Source organism: Phyllobates terribilis, unplaced genomic scaffold, assembly GCF_046119375.1.
Source record: "Phyllobates terribilis strain yellow unplaced genomic scaffold, ASM4611937v1 Scaffold_1__5_contigs__length_1240528914, whole genome shotgun sequence".
Taxonomy (NCBI): Eukaryota; Metazoa; Chordata; class Amphibia; order Anura; family Dendrobatidae; genus Phyllobates; species Phyllobates terribilis.
Genome location: NW_027362761.1, coordinates 379,987,130 through 380,002,688, shown reverse-complemented (window position 1 = coordinate 380,002,688; position 15,559 = coordinate 379,987,130). Strand labels below are relative to the sequence as shown.

Sequence of the window (15,559 nt, the reverse complement as noted above, 5' to 3'; positions counted from 1 at the left end):
CGCTCCTCAGTTTCAGGCTGTGACGGCATCCAGATGAGCCGAGTCTCTCACGCTCACCGCATGCACAGGAGAATTCTCCCACGCTGTCAGTGACGTGCATGAGGTGAGCTGAGTTCATTGTCAGCTCATCTGGATGCCGTCACAGCCTGACACTGAGGAGCGCAAGCATGCCTACGCTTCTCAGTGTCTGCCTGCGGCATGACAGGCTAGATGGCAGCTTTCTGCTGCGATCCAGCCTGTCATGTGAATGTAGCAGAGCTGAAGCCGTCCTGGGAACCATGGAAAGGTAAGGATGATGTTGCTTTATTATTTTACTTTTATTGCAGGAGATCGTTGGCTTCAGCTGGAATGGGCGTGACGGTAGATATGGTTTAATTTAGAACAATAAAGAATTGTGTGTTTATTTCAATTAAAGGACTTTATTCTGGGTGTTAGTGTTTTTTTTAACTTTCACTATGGGGTTAGTAATGGGGGTGTCTTATAGACGCCTCTCCATTACTAACCTGGGCTTGATGTCAGCTGGCATTATAAGCGGACCTCAACCCCAGCCCTATTACCACACTGCCACCGCTACAGGGCAGTGGGAAGAGCGAGGCTAAGTGCCAGAATTGGCACATCCTATGGATGCGCCATTTCTGGGGCGGCTGACTGCTGGTATTTCTAGCCTGGGAGGGGGCCAATATTCATGGCACCCTTCCTGGGTTATTAATATCAGCCCCCAGCTGTCTGCCTAGCCTTTGCTAGCTATTAAAATAGGGGGACCCCAAGTCATTTTTTTGGGGGTCCCCCATTTTAATAGCTAGTAAAGGCTAGGTATTCAGCTGGGGGCTGATATTAGTAGCCTGGGAAGCTCCGTGGGTATTACTCCCTTCCCAGGCTTCAAACATCTGCCCCAACCGTCTGCTTAACCTCCGCTATAGAGACTAAAATTACGGGGAACCCCACGCCAATTTTTTTTTTAATAAATCCTTTATTTTAACACTAAATGACAAGTACAGTAAGCAACACTGTCACTGTACTTCTTATATATGTGACTGACATGTTTCTATCAATCTAATCTATGTGTGAAGCTCTATTCTTTCTGTTCTAAATTGTCGGGTACTGGTAGATGCCGCTGATGAATTGCCGGCTTTTCATGTTTCACTGTGAGCACTGTTCCCATCGATTTGGGCAACTACTGTAATGCCACAACCACCATGGCTGTGGCATTAACGTCTTAAAAAAATATTAATTCCTGCTATTCCATTTAATTGTAATGTAAGGGAGATAATGTAATGTCAGCGCTTGAGCAGGAGAATTCTCCCACGCTGGGATGGCATTCTGATGACAGGCTGGATCGCTGCTGAGCGCTGCCATCCAGCTTGTCATCCTTCAGAGACACTGCAGAGCGCAGGCATTATGTGAACTTCCGATTCCGGTATTCGATATTGTAAAAGTATTGGAACTCAGTATCAGAACTCCGATACAGCGACTATCGGTCGATACCCGATATTTCAGTATCGGAATGCTCAACACTAGTGAAGAGGCTTGATTTTGCTGACAGATTCCCCTCTAAGGTTAGAAGCATTTAAAATTTTTGTATTATAACTGTTATGGTTAAAGGGGTTGTCCAGCTTGGGGTACAAGTCTGCCGTCACATGAGTTATGAATCCTCACATTGAATGCTGGGCACCGGGAGCAGTGGGCGTGACCACAATTATGCAATTTGCATACATGTGGTCACGTGCCGAATAGATGGGCGCAGCCTCACTTAATGTAAATGTATCATGCAAGGTCGGACACGTCTAGTTGGAATGTGGCCGGAAGTATACAAATCTCATACTTGCGGTTTCATGACCGCCAGCTCCCGAGGCAGCAGAGAATTCTCACAGCGTGCACTATGTGCGTTGTAAGGATTCACAAGTCTGCAGTCACATAGATTGACTGCAGACATGTAGCATTTGGCCGGACAACCGCTTTAATTTATTTTATTCCCATGACATCAAGCAAGGAAAATGTCAAAGGGGAAATTATAAAAAAAGAACCGCTTTGGTGATTTGCATAGCATTTACAAATAATTTGGATAGAGGAAGAATATAAGGTCACAGAAAACATTGAAGGGTCAGATAAATATTTTGGTGGATGGATAGGATTTCCATTAAATCAATTGTCTCTATTCATACAACTATTTATACAAATATTGATCTTACTGGCGGCCAAATTATACGTGTGTAAACCTATTCGTAAAATGTAATTATGCTTTTAGCCATGTAGATCGCAATAGATTTGTTTGTGAAGGTCAGATTTAGAGCTATAATCTCCAACATTATACTATTAAGGATCTCTGGTGCAAGGTAGCAATGCAGGAATTATTCACCATTTTCCGAGTTTACAATAAATGGCATAATATATATTGTTAATTGTCTTACATAGCATAACATACCATGCGTAAGTAACAAAAATATTATTAGCTTAGGTCATCTGAGGTCATAGGCTATATAGCTGAGTTGAGTAGCTGTAGGATGCTATCATCCTTTCAAGCAACTTCACTACAGGTGAAACATAATTCTTTATAAATGGAAGAAAAGGTGTTTTGTGCTTTACAGCCTTTTGATCTAATCTAAGCTACCCATTTTGCATGCCCCTTTGACCTATAGCCTGAAGGAAGTCTATAACAGGATCAATCATTATGGTCAGCTAGTTACAGACATGACAAGCCAGATACATCTTTAGTGTGCCCAGAAGGGAAGTATTTTAACAATACTTCGCTGTACTGTGTTGAATTGAAACTCGCCCCTCCAACTCATCCATACCCCATCTGACTAGACAAACTGGTTTATCTCTACTGTTCACAATTCACTAAGTATTGAAACCTGATTAGGGTAAAATGGATTCAGAGATTGAACACAAAAATGTAATGAAAACTGAAAACTAAGTTCTTGAAAGATTTATTTCTATTCCGCCATCAGGCTCTTTTCATGACATTTTGTAACACTAGTTCTAAGAAACAGTAATTAGACATGTAAGGGCATAGGTACAAGGGCTGTTGCAGAAAATTCTTATGGAAATTCAGATGTATAAATGGTATACACACGTGCACCTTAGTTATAAAGCTGCTGGTCTGGAAATTACCTACAAAGACTATTGACCTGGAGCTTTTTAATTTTTAGAATTGCTTAGTTTATAAAGCCAGTCTCCTCTCGAAGTCGCACCTCAACACCTCTGTGCTTGACCATATCCTATCCCTCCTCATCCCCAACCTTACTACTGTGCTTATCACAGCCCTAACCAATGCCTTCTACTAATCATTAGACTCCTCTGCGTCCAACTATCACCCTATGTCACTACTGCCATTCACCTCAAACAAACTAAAACAGCTTGTACATCTTGAACTGTTCTCCTACCTCTCATCCAACACACTTTGACCAACTACAATCTGACTTCCATCTGTATCACTCTACTAAAACCGCGCAATTCAAGGACACAGGAAACCCACCAATGCTTACAAACGAATAAATAAATTCTGCATTTCATATTCAATAGAGATCCAACAACAAAATCTCTAGCTCATGCGATGAAATGGTAATATGAAGAAAAAAAGATTTTGCTAACCAAAATTCCAATCTTTATTTCGTCTTTATTAAAGAGTGCATGATACAGAGAGGCTGGGAATAATCATGTTTATGAATTTTGACTATCATACGTATACTGGTCTTAATCATTTCATGTTTTTGATACCAACAGCTTTTTTTCTTCACACTACTAAAACAGCCCTAATCAGTTACAATCATCTTATTATCTGCTAAAGCCAATAAATAATACTTGGAAGTTCTCCACGTTGACCTGTCTTATGTCTTTAACACTGTCTCTCATGCATTAGAATTTTCCTGGATATCCTCATACCTCAAGAATGCACAGTTAGCGTCTCCCATTACTTCCTCATCCAATACTCTCTTTTTTGGTGTCCCTAAAGCTTTATTCCGGCACCCCTATTCTTCCCAATCTATAAATTTGGCCTGGGACAACTCAAACTTACATGGTTTCCAGTACCACCTACATGATGATGACACTCAAATCTACCTCTCTAGCTCAAATGTCACCTCTCTTTATCAGATATGTCTATCGGGTATAGCCTTCTCCTTCTTATCACGTGTTCTAAAGCTCAATGTGGACAAAACAGGACTCATCATCTACATCATCTTTCCTCCATATGACTCCACACTTTCCCCATTTCATAAATTTGTTGACTGGGTTTAACTTTTGACTTACTCTGTCCTTCAAAACCACATATCCAAACCCTTAACACTTCCTGCAGTCTCCAAGTCAAAAAAACATCTCCTGAATCAGCACTTTCCTGAGTCAACAAAAATATTAGTAAATGTTAGTAAATGTGCTCATCATCTCCCGCCTTGACAACTGCAACATCTGCCTCTGTGGTCTTCAATCTAACACTCTTGTACACTCTTTAATATATCCTTAAATCTGTTGCCAGAATATTCCACTTCTCCCCTCTGCTAATCCCTTCACTAGCTTCCAATTACCCAAATTGGTATTCAGCTTAGAGTACAAACAACGGCATACAAAATTGGAAGATGTTCAGCAGTGCCATCAGCTCAGAACTGGCAGCAACCAGTACAACCCAGCTATACCCAGCTACCCAGCTATAATTTGTTGAAGTCAAGCCAGAAGTGGTCTTAAGGATGGAATTTCAGCAAAAAAACCCATACCTTTGACATGGAAGCAAGACAAAGTGACTCAACTAGGTATAAAACATATAAACTGGGGATGCAGAAAAATGGCAGCAGGTGCTCTGTACAGAGAAGCTCAGTGGGTACTTCTCCAAGATGTTTGGAATAACTTCCCTGATGAGTTCCTTTAAAAACTGTGTGCAAGTGTATCTAGAGGAATTGATGGTCTTGTGAAGGTAATGGGTGGTCACACCAAATATTGATTTTATTTAGATTTTTCTTTTGTTCAATGATTTTCAATTTTGTTAATTGATACAAATGAACTTTTAACACTTCTATTTTTAAAACATTCTCTGCAGCATTTTTTTTCACACCAACCAAAATATTCTGCACAGCAAAAGCTTGCATCACACTAGTCCATGTGTTATGTCTGGTATTGCATCTTAGATCCACTGAAGTGAATGAGGCTGATATGCAGTACCATACACAGCATGCGGACTGGTGGACTGCTGTGACAGTGATTTTGAAAGAATGTTGCCAAGTTTAATAGTTTTGGATAACTACTTAAAATTCATTCAAATGCAGATTAAGACAATGTGCTATACTGCTATACCTCACCAGCATAACAGTAGAACTGAACGCAGAAAACAACATATAAAAGCCTTTACATTTACAAGGTAGACAACAAGAATGTTCTTACCTCTTCTTGACATATTTCATAATGTCACAATTTGTGCAGTTCCCCCCAAAAAATGTGAAGCAGGCTCGCCAGCATTGTAAGAATGTGTAGCATACGTACATCACATGGCTGCACATGTTGAAACAAAATGAAAACATTTGGCTGCAGAAATCTTTGTAGTCTGACTCACATTTTCTCGATGGTGAGGATAATGATTTCTTTATGCTGCCCAAGTGTTCTGCTGTCAAATGTCAAAGAGTGACAGAATATGGATGGAGTGGTCAGACACAATGAGTGTACATGAGAACGTGTCCCAGACATCCACATTACATCACATTACTGCAAAATAGCTACAACAAACGTCACTGTATGATTCACAGGCTAAAAAAAAAAAAAAAGCAGGGTCACAATGACTGTAGATTTGTCATAAATTCATTCAGTCGGTCAGTGAAGAAGCAGATCAATCACTACTATGATTTATCGGGAAATGCTTTTTTGAACAGTGTAGATATGGGGAATCTGAGATCTATGGTTAAGGTACACAGCCATATTTCTATTATAATAATGGAGGTATATGGGCTCCAACTCTACCTCTATTGGTCAGACAGAAACATATGATGGTGATTTTTTTGCTGGATCTCATGTTAATTAAGTAATGTAACCAGGGCCAGACTGGCCATCTGTCAGTCTTGGCAAATGCCCGATAGGCCAGTCCGGCCAGGAGCCACACCGGGGAGTAACATTTTTAACATTTTTTATATGCTCTGCCGCTTAATTAAGGCAGGACGCAGGCTACTTCTGTCCTACGGCCTGTAAGAGGCCAGCCACCATTCAGGGGATGTCAGGTGACATGTTGACATCATTTCATTACACCGCCTTGCCTGAACGAGGCCGAAGACTGCAGGGAGAAAGAGCGCGTCACTGCTCAGCATGGGATTGGGGTTACTTGAGCATTAGTAGATTTTACATTTTTGTGAGACTTTGTGGGGGCAGAATTATAAAAAATAGGGAGGCCCATCAGGATGCTATTATATTACAATTAATTAAAGTTCGGGGTTTGTACTGGATAGTTAGTCTCCGGCACTTAACACCGGACACTGGCTTCTCCCAGAAGTCCATTGCAATGTTCAGAGTTCCGGGATAAGTTTGGGAGGCGAGAGAGAGATTTTCCAGCTGAAAAGTTTTGGTCTCCATTGTTTTCAATGAGGTTTGGGTTCTGGTTCAAGTTCGATTACAGTTCTGGTACCCGGACCGAACCTTGGAATAAAGTTTGGGTCGGGTACCAGAACTCGAACTTCCATGGGTCCACTCATCCCTAATTATACTATAAGGAGGCACAAGGGGGTCACTATTATTATAACAAGGAGACCAACTGGGGCACTATTATTAAGATTAATTTTATAATAATTAGAATGCCTGGGAAGAAGGGGCACTATTATCATTATATGGAGGCCCAGGAGAGCACTATTATCATTTTAAGGAGTCTCATTGGACACTATTATTATTATAAGGAATCAAATGAAAGTACTACTATTATAAAGAAGCCCATTGGTGGGCACTGTCATTAATATAGAGAGTGTATTATAAGGAAGCCCAGTGGGGCCATTATTGTATTATAAGGAGACAGAGGAAGCATTACTACTATAAGGAGGCACAGGGTAGCTGTATAACTGTAAGGAGGCACAGGGGAGGCATTATTGCTGCTTAGTGGTACACAGGGGGCGCTGAACTGGAGGACGCAAAAGGAAGGTATTTTTAGGTGGGTGCGAAGAAACGTCATTATGTGGTGGCATCATATGGTCATGGTGTCGGAGTATTGTTTACCTTTGTATAGCGGTATTACTGGTAATATTGGTTTTGCAGTACATTTCTATATTTCATCCAATGTCAGTCAGGGTCATATTTGTGATACTCCCCATTTTGTGAAGTGGGTATGGTGGAGGCGCATAGGCCTGTGTGCATTCATATGCCAGGGCAGATTTCCATTCCCAGCCCGGCCCTGAATGTAACAACATGCTATATTAGGTGCTCTATTACTTTGTAATTCGGTGCCATGCAAAGGCACCACAAGGACTACTCCGGGCACATAATGACTGCTCAGCTCCTTTGGCTTAACAAAAAATCATGCACACATAACATTTTTTGCTGAGGAAAATTTGGAAAAGTCACGATTTTTTATTTTTAGACGGTTAATGTATTTACACACAGTTATGCAATGGTATGTGAGAAATTATATATGTGTTTACATAGTTACATAGGTTGAGAAAAGACCTAGGTCCATCAAGTTCAACCGTCTACCACCAATTGTACATTTTGTCACTAAATTATCTATAACCCACAATGTTATATGTATCGAGGAAATCATCCAGCACCTTTTCTAAAAGCTGTTATATTTTGTTAGTTTCAGAAACCAGCACATTATAGTTCATTTTATAGTTTATAGTTAATAGTGTTGCACAGAAGAACCCACGCAACATTACCCAGTGTGAATGAGACCTAATGATAAGTGATTAATTGTATTCCATATTTTTCACCACAGGATACTTTTTAATTGGACTAATAAAACACATCCATGTGTCTTAGACCTTTAAGTTCCTGAACCAAGAATTCACAGGTGTTTAATCCTACTGGGAAATGTCTGGTACTGAAGAGGTTAATCGGTATTATCCTGTTCCAAAAAACAGCACACGTCTATTATCCTTTTAGGGTTAATATCTGTTTTTATTTGTGACATACGTTCCTCCCTCCTGTCTAACCTGAACAGCAGGGGGATCTCCTCCACATGTGCAGAGGAAATCTGACAGGAGCTTCTACGACCCTGAATGACATTATGTTACAGACGGAAAGCGTGCAGATAGTGGAAGGACAACAAAGAAAGGATCAATCGTCAGTACATATGGAAATCCCATAATTCTAACATAACGCGGACTAAATCTTACACTAAATCATGGAAACATTAATTATTTCAGGGGAGTGAAGATACAGATTCGCAGCTAGGCTTTCCTTCCTTTGGGGTAGATATTCCATTTCTTGCACCTGCCTACTTTGGCCATTAAACAACCACCGATTGACTATATACAAGCCAATCACCAGTCGTTTAGTAGACTGTATTGACAGGCCGATCTAAAATTTTTGCTAATTTTTCTTCACAAAGAAGATCATCGTTATCAGCAAGACATCTCCTACTGATACAGGACTTTGTGCTGCCAATAAAAAGGATTTTAATGCCAGCATGAAGGATCCAATCACCTGACAAATGAGTGTTTTGCTGGTTCGTCAGGCGATTGCCGACATGTTTACACAAGTCGATAAATGGCAAAGAAGAGTTCTAACGAAAAACACTCATTCCTGATTTTCAGCCCGTCTACATGGGCCTTCATCTCTGTATCTAGAGAGCCCTGGTCATGACGGGGCTTGTTCGCAGCCCCCAACACCCAGCACCTGGAGCTTCTAATCCTCCAGTGCCAACCACTACCTAAGTTAATGTTGTCTCTTGAACAAAGCTTTTATTATTAGTTATACCTCGTCTTCTTGATCTGAGCATGGTATGAAACTGTCAGAGATACAAGAAGCGAGTGCTTCAGGCCTGCTCACACCTTGCTAACCACAAAAAAATGTCGCTGCTTGTTGTTAGGTGTCCCAGAATAAAACAACATAATTTATTAATGATTATGTCACAATTTCAGGTTTCCGGGCATATTTAAAGAGTAGAACATGTTAATACATGTGCTCCAAGGCGCTTATAAAAAATTCACTTGATACGCTGTATGGAGCTTTCATCTGTTAAATTGTATTGTAAACCGCCTGTCACACGCAGTAAACTGGGTCATTATTCTCACTTTGCATTGGTGTACAGGAGCTAACAATGCAGGCGTTCATATTTCACTATGCAGATACTGAGCCAAACGCGTCAAGCGCAAACCAAGTATATTCATCAGACACAGAACCTATAGTCTGCAAATGTTATACATTGTCACCCATGGCAATCCTCAGATGACCGCCTGTAACAAACTGCAGAACATACAACCGGCTACTTTAACAATATGAAGATACATTTTTCCAAACAACCTTTAGTCTAAAAATCTAATAAAAGCAGTAAATGAATAATTCCTCTATAGTACCTGTGTGAAGAGAGCACATCAGTAATACCAGGGAGGGCAACCTGTGGCTCTACAGCTGCTGTGGAGCAGACACATTGCCCGGTAGCCAGCAGTGACTGACAGGACTTGTAGTTCTACAGCAGCTGCCAAACCCCATCATTTCATTGCATCCATGTAATTGAATTAAGTTCCAAAAATTGTTTTCAATTCTAATAAAAATAGAGATCAGGCATTTGTTATCTTATCTTTAAAATTTAGAATTAACCCTAGCCTAAAATTCACGTCCTGGCCAGTCATAATCAAGGTGCGGGGAGTTTAGTGAAATTGTATGAATTCTCTTCTGTATTGAAGGTAAATCAGCCGAATACACTGAATCGAAGAGCTAGCTAATCAATTCACCCATAGAAGAAAATATTTTTAATACGATTTTCCAAGATCGGGATGAACCCGATTCACCACAAATCATCAACCCAACCGATCAATTCTGATGCCTGAACGTTGCTGATTAGAGGGATCTGCGGTAATAAAGTCATTGATTTTACAGACGGTAGTTTCAGGAGACTACGGTCCAACGTAAGCAACACCTGAGCCCCTATATTCACCTGTAAGAGGGGTATAAAAGAAGCAGTCCTACAATTCCCCCCAATAGAAGAATTCTTTCTAAGGTATACAATGACCTAAACTACCACTATTCCCAAAACCGGTCAATATTCAGTCTGCAATCCCAAAGCATATTGCTGCCTCCCTCCTTTCTCCCCCAAATCCTGCTGCACCAATGACAGAAGTGGAGGCTGCTGGTCAGCTTTATCCCCTCCACCCTCCTGCACTCACCAGAATGAAAGAGATCAGAGCAGAACACCAGCACTGAAGGCAATAGCAGGATGATCCTGAATGAAAGTGTCCACAAATCCATTCCCTTTGCTGAGTGGAGCAGAATATGTGCGGAGAGTGACAGGCAGCCCAGGATTCCCCTACACGTACAGCAGGTTGCTCATTTGCTCAGATCCTGAGAGGGAATGGCTCAGCTTCGGGGATGCCTTTTATTTTCGGTTGTTGTTACGGATTGGAGAGGGAAAGCGAGAGATATTGTAGGATAAGGCAAAGGGGAACCCTACAGACGCTTCACAGCAACTGCAGTCAGATCCAAACCGAAGTAGTGATTCCAGGGACTGACTTCGGGATCCTATTACCATGATCATGTGACAGGATACATACTGGGGAGAGACAAATGCTTTTCTTTTTTTTTTCTTTTTAACCAGTTCATTGTGAGTGACAATACAACTTTTATAGCAACCTAGGAAGCCTTCAGTCCCTCCTACGTCTCTTTCAGGTGTAACTTCAAAGGGAGGGAATAAATCAGTAGGTTGTGAAAGGTGAAGCGGACAGCAGAGCGTACCCAAGGCTTGTAAACAGCACTGCGGAGGACAGGGCTCACCTCCTCTCCGAGCAGCACTTCTACATCACTGCTGCAACATTTAGGGTTTTTTTTATTTTGTTCATGACAAATATCGCTTTAATTTGCTAACATTTTACTTTTACAAATTGGCTTGTTTATTAGTAAAAATCATATAAAAAGTTTTTAAAAAAACTTTTCTTTACGATCTTAACTTTTTTTTAACACTTTACTCTCCCTAAAATATCACCTTCAGGATGGGGTCAGACAAGTGTATTTTTCATCTTGAAAACTGATGATTTTCATCTGTACTCCAACCGCGTATCTGTTTTTTTAACATTCATACAACATCCGTATTGACACATGAAGATTTTAAAATGTTCATGATCAAATAGAGTTTCTGAGATAAATAATGGCAATGTATCCATAAAAATCAGGTCCTATACAGATTATACGCAGGCTCGGACTGGCCCACAGGGGAACAGGTGAATCCCCCGGTGGGCCCCCACCCCCCTAAATGAGCAGTAGTTGTCACATGATTCACTACTTACAGACCAAGCAAGTACCTCATCATTCATTGATTCATTCATTCAACAATCAACTGTTTATTATTATATCGAAGCATACTAATAATCTTTTAATTTATATAGCGCCAACATATTCCACAGCGCTTTAAAATTCAGACAATATCGGCACTGTCCCCAAGGTTTAGGCTATGTGCCCACGCTGCGGAAATGAAGCAGAAATTTTCTGCTTCCTTTCTGCATGTCCTCTCCCGGATAAACGCATGCGGAATTCCGCACGCGTTTATCGTGCATTTATCACGCGATTTCCACATGCGGAATTGCCTTGCATTTTTTAGTGCACTGCAAAGGCAAGTCCGCTTGCGGAAACGCAAAATTAATGAACATGCTGCGGATTTTTCCCCGCAGCAAAAACGCTGCGGAAAAATCCGCAGCATGGGCATTGAGCTTGCGTAATCACATTGGGGACCATGGGGGGCGGATAACATAGCGTTTCACAAGCGTTTACGCTGCGGAAATTCCGCAGCATATCCGCTTGAAAAACGCTACGTGGGCACATACCCTTATTCTAATTTCATGTCAAATATTGAGAAAGTCATGCATATGTGTCTTTTTATATAGTGTATGTAAACTTCTGGTTTCAACTGTATCCGTTATGCATACTCCTGGTCAGAGCCCATCCAGTGGGCGCAGCCTCGCTCCATACACTTGTATGGAGCGAGGCCACACCCTCTAGTCGGCCACACCCTCTAGTCGGCCACACCCAATGGACAGCCACTTCCCAAGTCGGGCGCGGCCTCGCTCAACACAAATGTATGGAGCAAGGCCGCACCAACAGGAGTATGTATAACACACACAGGAAATCCATAGTAAATCATTACGATTATGAGTAATACCTGATTGCTGCTCATAATGTTGATATCAACACATGAGCAGTAATTACTCTGAACTGTACAATCATGACTATTAGGCTATGTTCACACACCTTGGGTTTTGCAGCGTATTTTGCTGCAGATTTTTATGCACATTTTCAGCTGCGTTTTGCAGTACCAGCAAAATCTATGAGAAACCAGAATTCTCTGTTCACACATGTTGTTTTTTTTGTTCGCTGCATATTTTGTGACTTGGTTGTGTTTTTGGAAAATAGAGCATGTCACTCCTTTCAGAGTTTTTGCAGCAGAAAACGCACCTGCGTTTTTGCTGCGTATTTGCAGCGTTTTTTCACCCATATGAAGTTATGGGTGGTCAAAAAAATGCAGCAAAAATGCAGCAAAAAATGCACCAAAACGCAGCTGTTTTCTTTCCAGAGTAAAGTTATCAGCAGAAAAAAACACGTGTGTGAACATAGCCTTAGGGTACGCTCACACAGCCATAGATTCTCTCATGCGAGAGAATCGGGCCGATTGTGCTAATGTCATCTTATTGTGATCCGATTCTCTCGCATGAGAAAATCACAGCACAGCTGTGGAGAAGACGGAGAACTTAATTTATCCATCTTCTCCATTGTCTCTGTGAGCGTACATCACTCTGCACGTGGATGACATCTGAGTGCAGTCCGATGTTTCACACACACTCATAGACTTGTATGGGTGCACATGGTCCAATTTGCGGAGCCACTCACAGCATGCTGCAATTGTTTTCACAAGCTTAATTTGCATGAGAAAAAAATCGCTGATATGCATTGCCCCACAGTATAGCACTCGGCTGAGTTATACGCTAGTGTGATCAAGCCCTTGGAAACACAAGAATCTGAAAGGATGTGAAAAAAAATCTAAGAAAAAAGTTAGTCACTATCAGCAAGTAGAGGTAATTGAAACTGCTGAAAACATTAAGCACAAATTTACATGAAAGTTGTATAATTGTAGGTCACAAAATTGTACAGAAAACTTGCAGCCTTGACTTGTGAAATATATTAAAGTAACATACCAATAATGTTTTCTTGGACATATAATTGTAACTCACCGGTAATAGTCCAGCTGTGTAATTCGCATGATCTCAGCTCAGTTGCAATCATACAGTTTGAAGATTTCACTTTGAGCAGTTTTGTGTTGTGATCTCCAATCTGACCACAAGTCCAGTACATGCTCTTATGTGCAGACAGGAAGTAGTCAGTATTTGCCATCCTATGAGCAATAAGTTGACATCACCTTGAGGGATCACTCTCTTAGACCCTCCCCCGCTCCACACTCCTTGATCTTCAGTTTTTTTCCTGATGAAGCTAAAGATATTTTTGCTTTATGTAAGAGGTAACATTGATTAGCTGTCAAATTGTAAGGCTATGTGCCCACGATGCTGAAATGCTTCGGATTTTTCCTGAGCGTTTCTGCATCTCCCTGGCAGAAAAAATGCATGCGGATTTTACATGCGGATTGTACATGCGGAAGTGAAGCGTTTTGATCATGCGATTTCGCATGCGGGTTGTCAAGCGCTTTCCAAGCAATCACTTGGAAAGTGCTTGACAACTTGGTCACACTATATAAATCCATGCAACCGGCATGTATTTTATATAGTGTGACCAAGTTAGTTAAAAAAAAAGAATAAAAATGGTAAAAAATAAAAAAACAACATATACTCACCTTACGATGAGCCCAGTCTCCTTATTCGATGCGTCCGGTCTTCCCGGTGTCTCGCGGTTGTGTAAAAGGATCTTTCATGATGTCATTTAGTCATGTGACAGGTCACGCGACCGCTGACGTTAGTGGTCGCGTTACCCGCCACATGACTAAATGACGTCATGGCAGGTCCTTTTAGACTATTGCGAGCTGCCGGGGAGCCAGGACGCATCATACAGGAGACTGGGTACATCGGAAGGAGAATATAATGTATATTTTTTATTTTAATTCTTTTTTTTTACAGGTACTATGGTACTCGGGTCTGGAGGAGAGTCTCCTCTTCTCCAGACCCGGGTACCATCCGCGCATTGAATCGCTTAATATCCGCATGTGCACATGTAGTCATGCGGATATTAAGCAATTCAATGCAAGTAAATGGCCGCGATTACGCAAAATAATTGGTAGTGCTGCGGATTTTTCCGCAATGATAATCCGCAGCGGAAATTTCCGCAGCATGTGCACAACACATGCGGATTATCATTGGGGAACATTGCAGACCTTCTAACAAGCATTTTTTAAGCGTTTCTGCAGTGGAATTGCTACTGCGGAAATGCTTAAAAAACGCATAGTGGGCACACAGCCTAAAGCTCCCTGATAATGTATACTATTTGTGTATGTGAAATCTCCAGTGTTTTTCTGAGACTTTGAATTGTTAAGCTGCATCACATATGAATACACTTAGACTTTTATTTTATGCCAATGATGTCACTGACCTATCACGGCTATCATTAGGACGGACTCCACTCACTGCAAAGCCAGAGGCATCATGTTAAATATATTCGGCATTAGAAAGCCTATATCAGAAGGAAAGAAGGATTCAACATGTCATACTTGCCAACGGTAAAAATTTTGCTGTCTACGATAATAGATTTCCTAAAGAAAAAAACGTGGCGCTATCTAAGCGTAGTGAGAGTTGGTCAATTAAAAGGCTGAGTATCTATAGGAAATTGCTCACCTGATGCGGTTCTGCAAGCAGAGGAACATCTCCCGCTTGTAGTATGGATGAATTTGCAAAAGACTGCGGCCAACCTGGTGAGGTGGGATTGAATCCTGAGACAGGAGTATCCCACAACGAGAATGCAAAAGGAAGAACCAGGTGATGGCACTGTCTTTGCCACCAAGTGAGATCAAGGTGCAGGAACTTCAGGTTGCTTGTAAGTAAAAAAAAATAAATTTATTATTCACACTAATATAAAACAATAAAACCTATATACACAACGTGTTTCAGCTGTTTGCAGCCTTCTTCAGGCGTAACAGCCGAAACGCGTTGTGTATATAGGTTTTATTGTTTTATATTAGTGTGGATAATAAAATTATTATTTTTTTTTTACTTACGAGCAACCTGAAGTTCCTGCACCTTGATCTCACTTGGGGGCAAAGACAGCGCCATCACCTGGTTCTTCCTTTTGGCTATAACTGTCTAATGAACCTGACCAAACAGTTCTGTGCCTTTAAAGATGCAAAGAGCCTGTTCTCAGAGAGAGAGAGGACTTGAACTCTAGTACCACCTATTGAATGTAGCATTCCTAAAAATCAACATCGACTCAGCCCTTAGAAGTCAATTTTGAAAGGGAGCCCAGACAC

General features: G+C 41.2%; 1 protein-coding gene across 1 annotated transcript in view; it reads right to left on the bottom strand.

Annotated features, from left to right (window-relative positions):
- KREMEN1 (kringle containing transmembrane protein 1) overlaps window positions 1-10,615 on the bottom strand; it is a 243,886-nt gene extending 233,271 nt beyond the window's left edge. The window contains exon 1 of the mRNA XM_073676402.1: window positions 10,278-10,615. Coding sequence (XP_073532503.1) covers window positions 10,278-10,359 — 82 coding nt within the window. The 5' untranslated portion in view covers window positions 10,360-10,615. The remainder of the gene's footprint in view (window positions 1-10,277) is intronic.
- Between the last annotated feature and the right edge of the window lie 4,944 nt (window positions 10,616-15,559).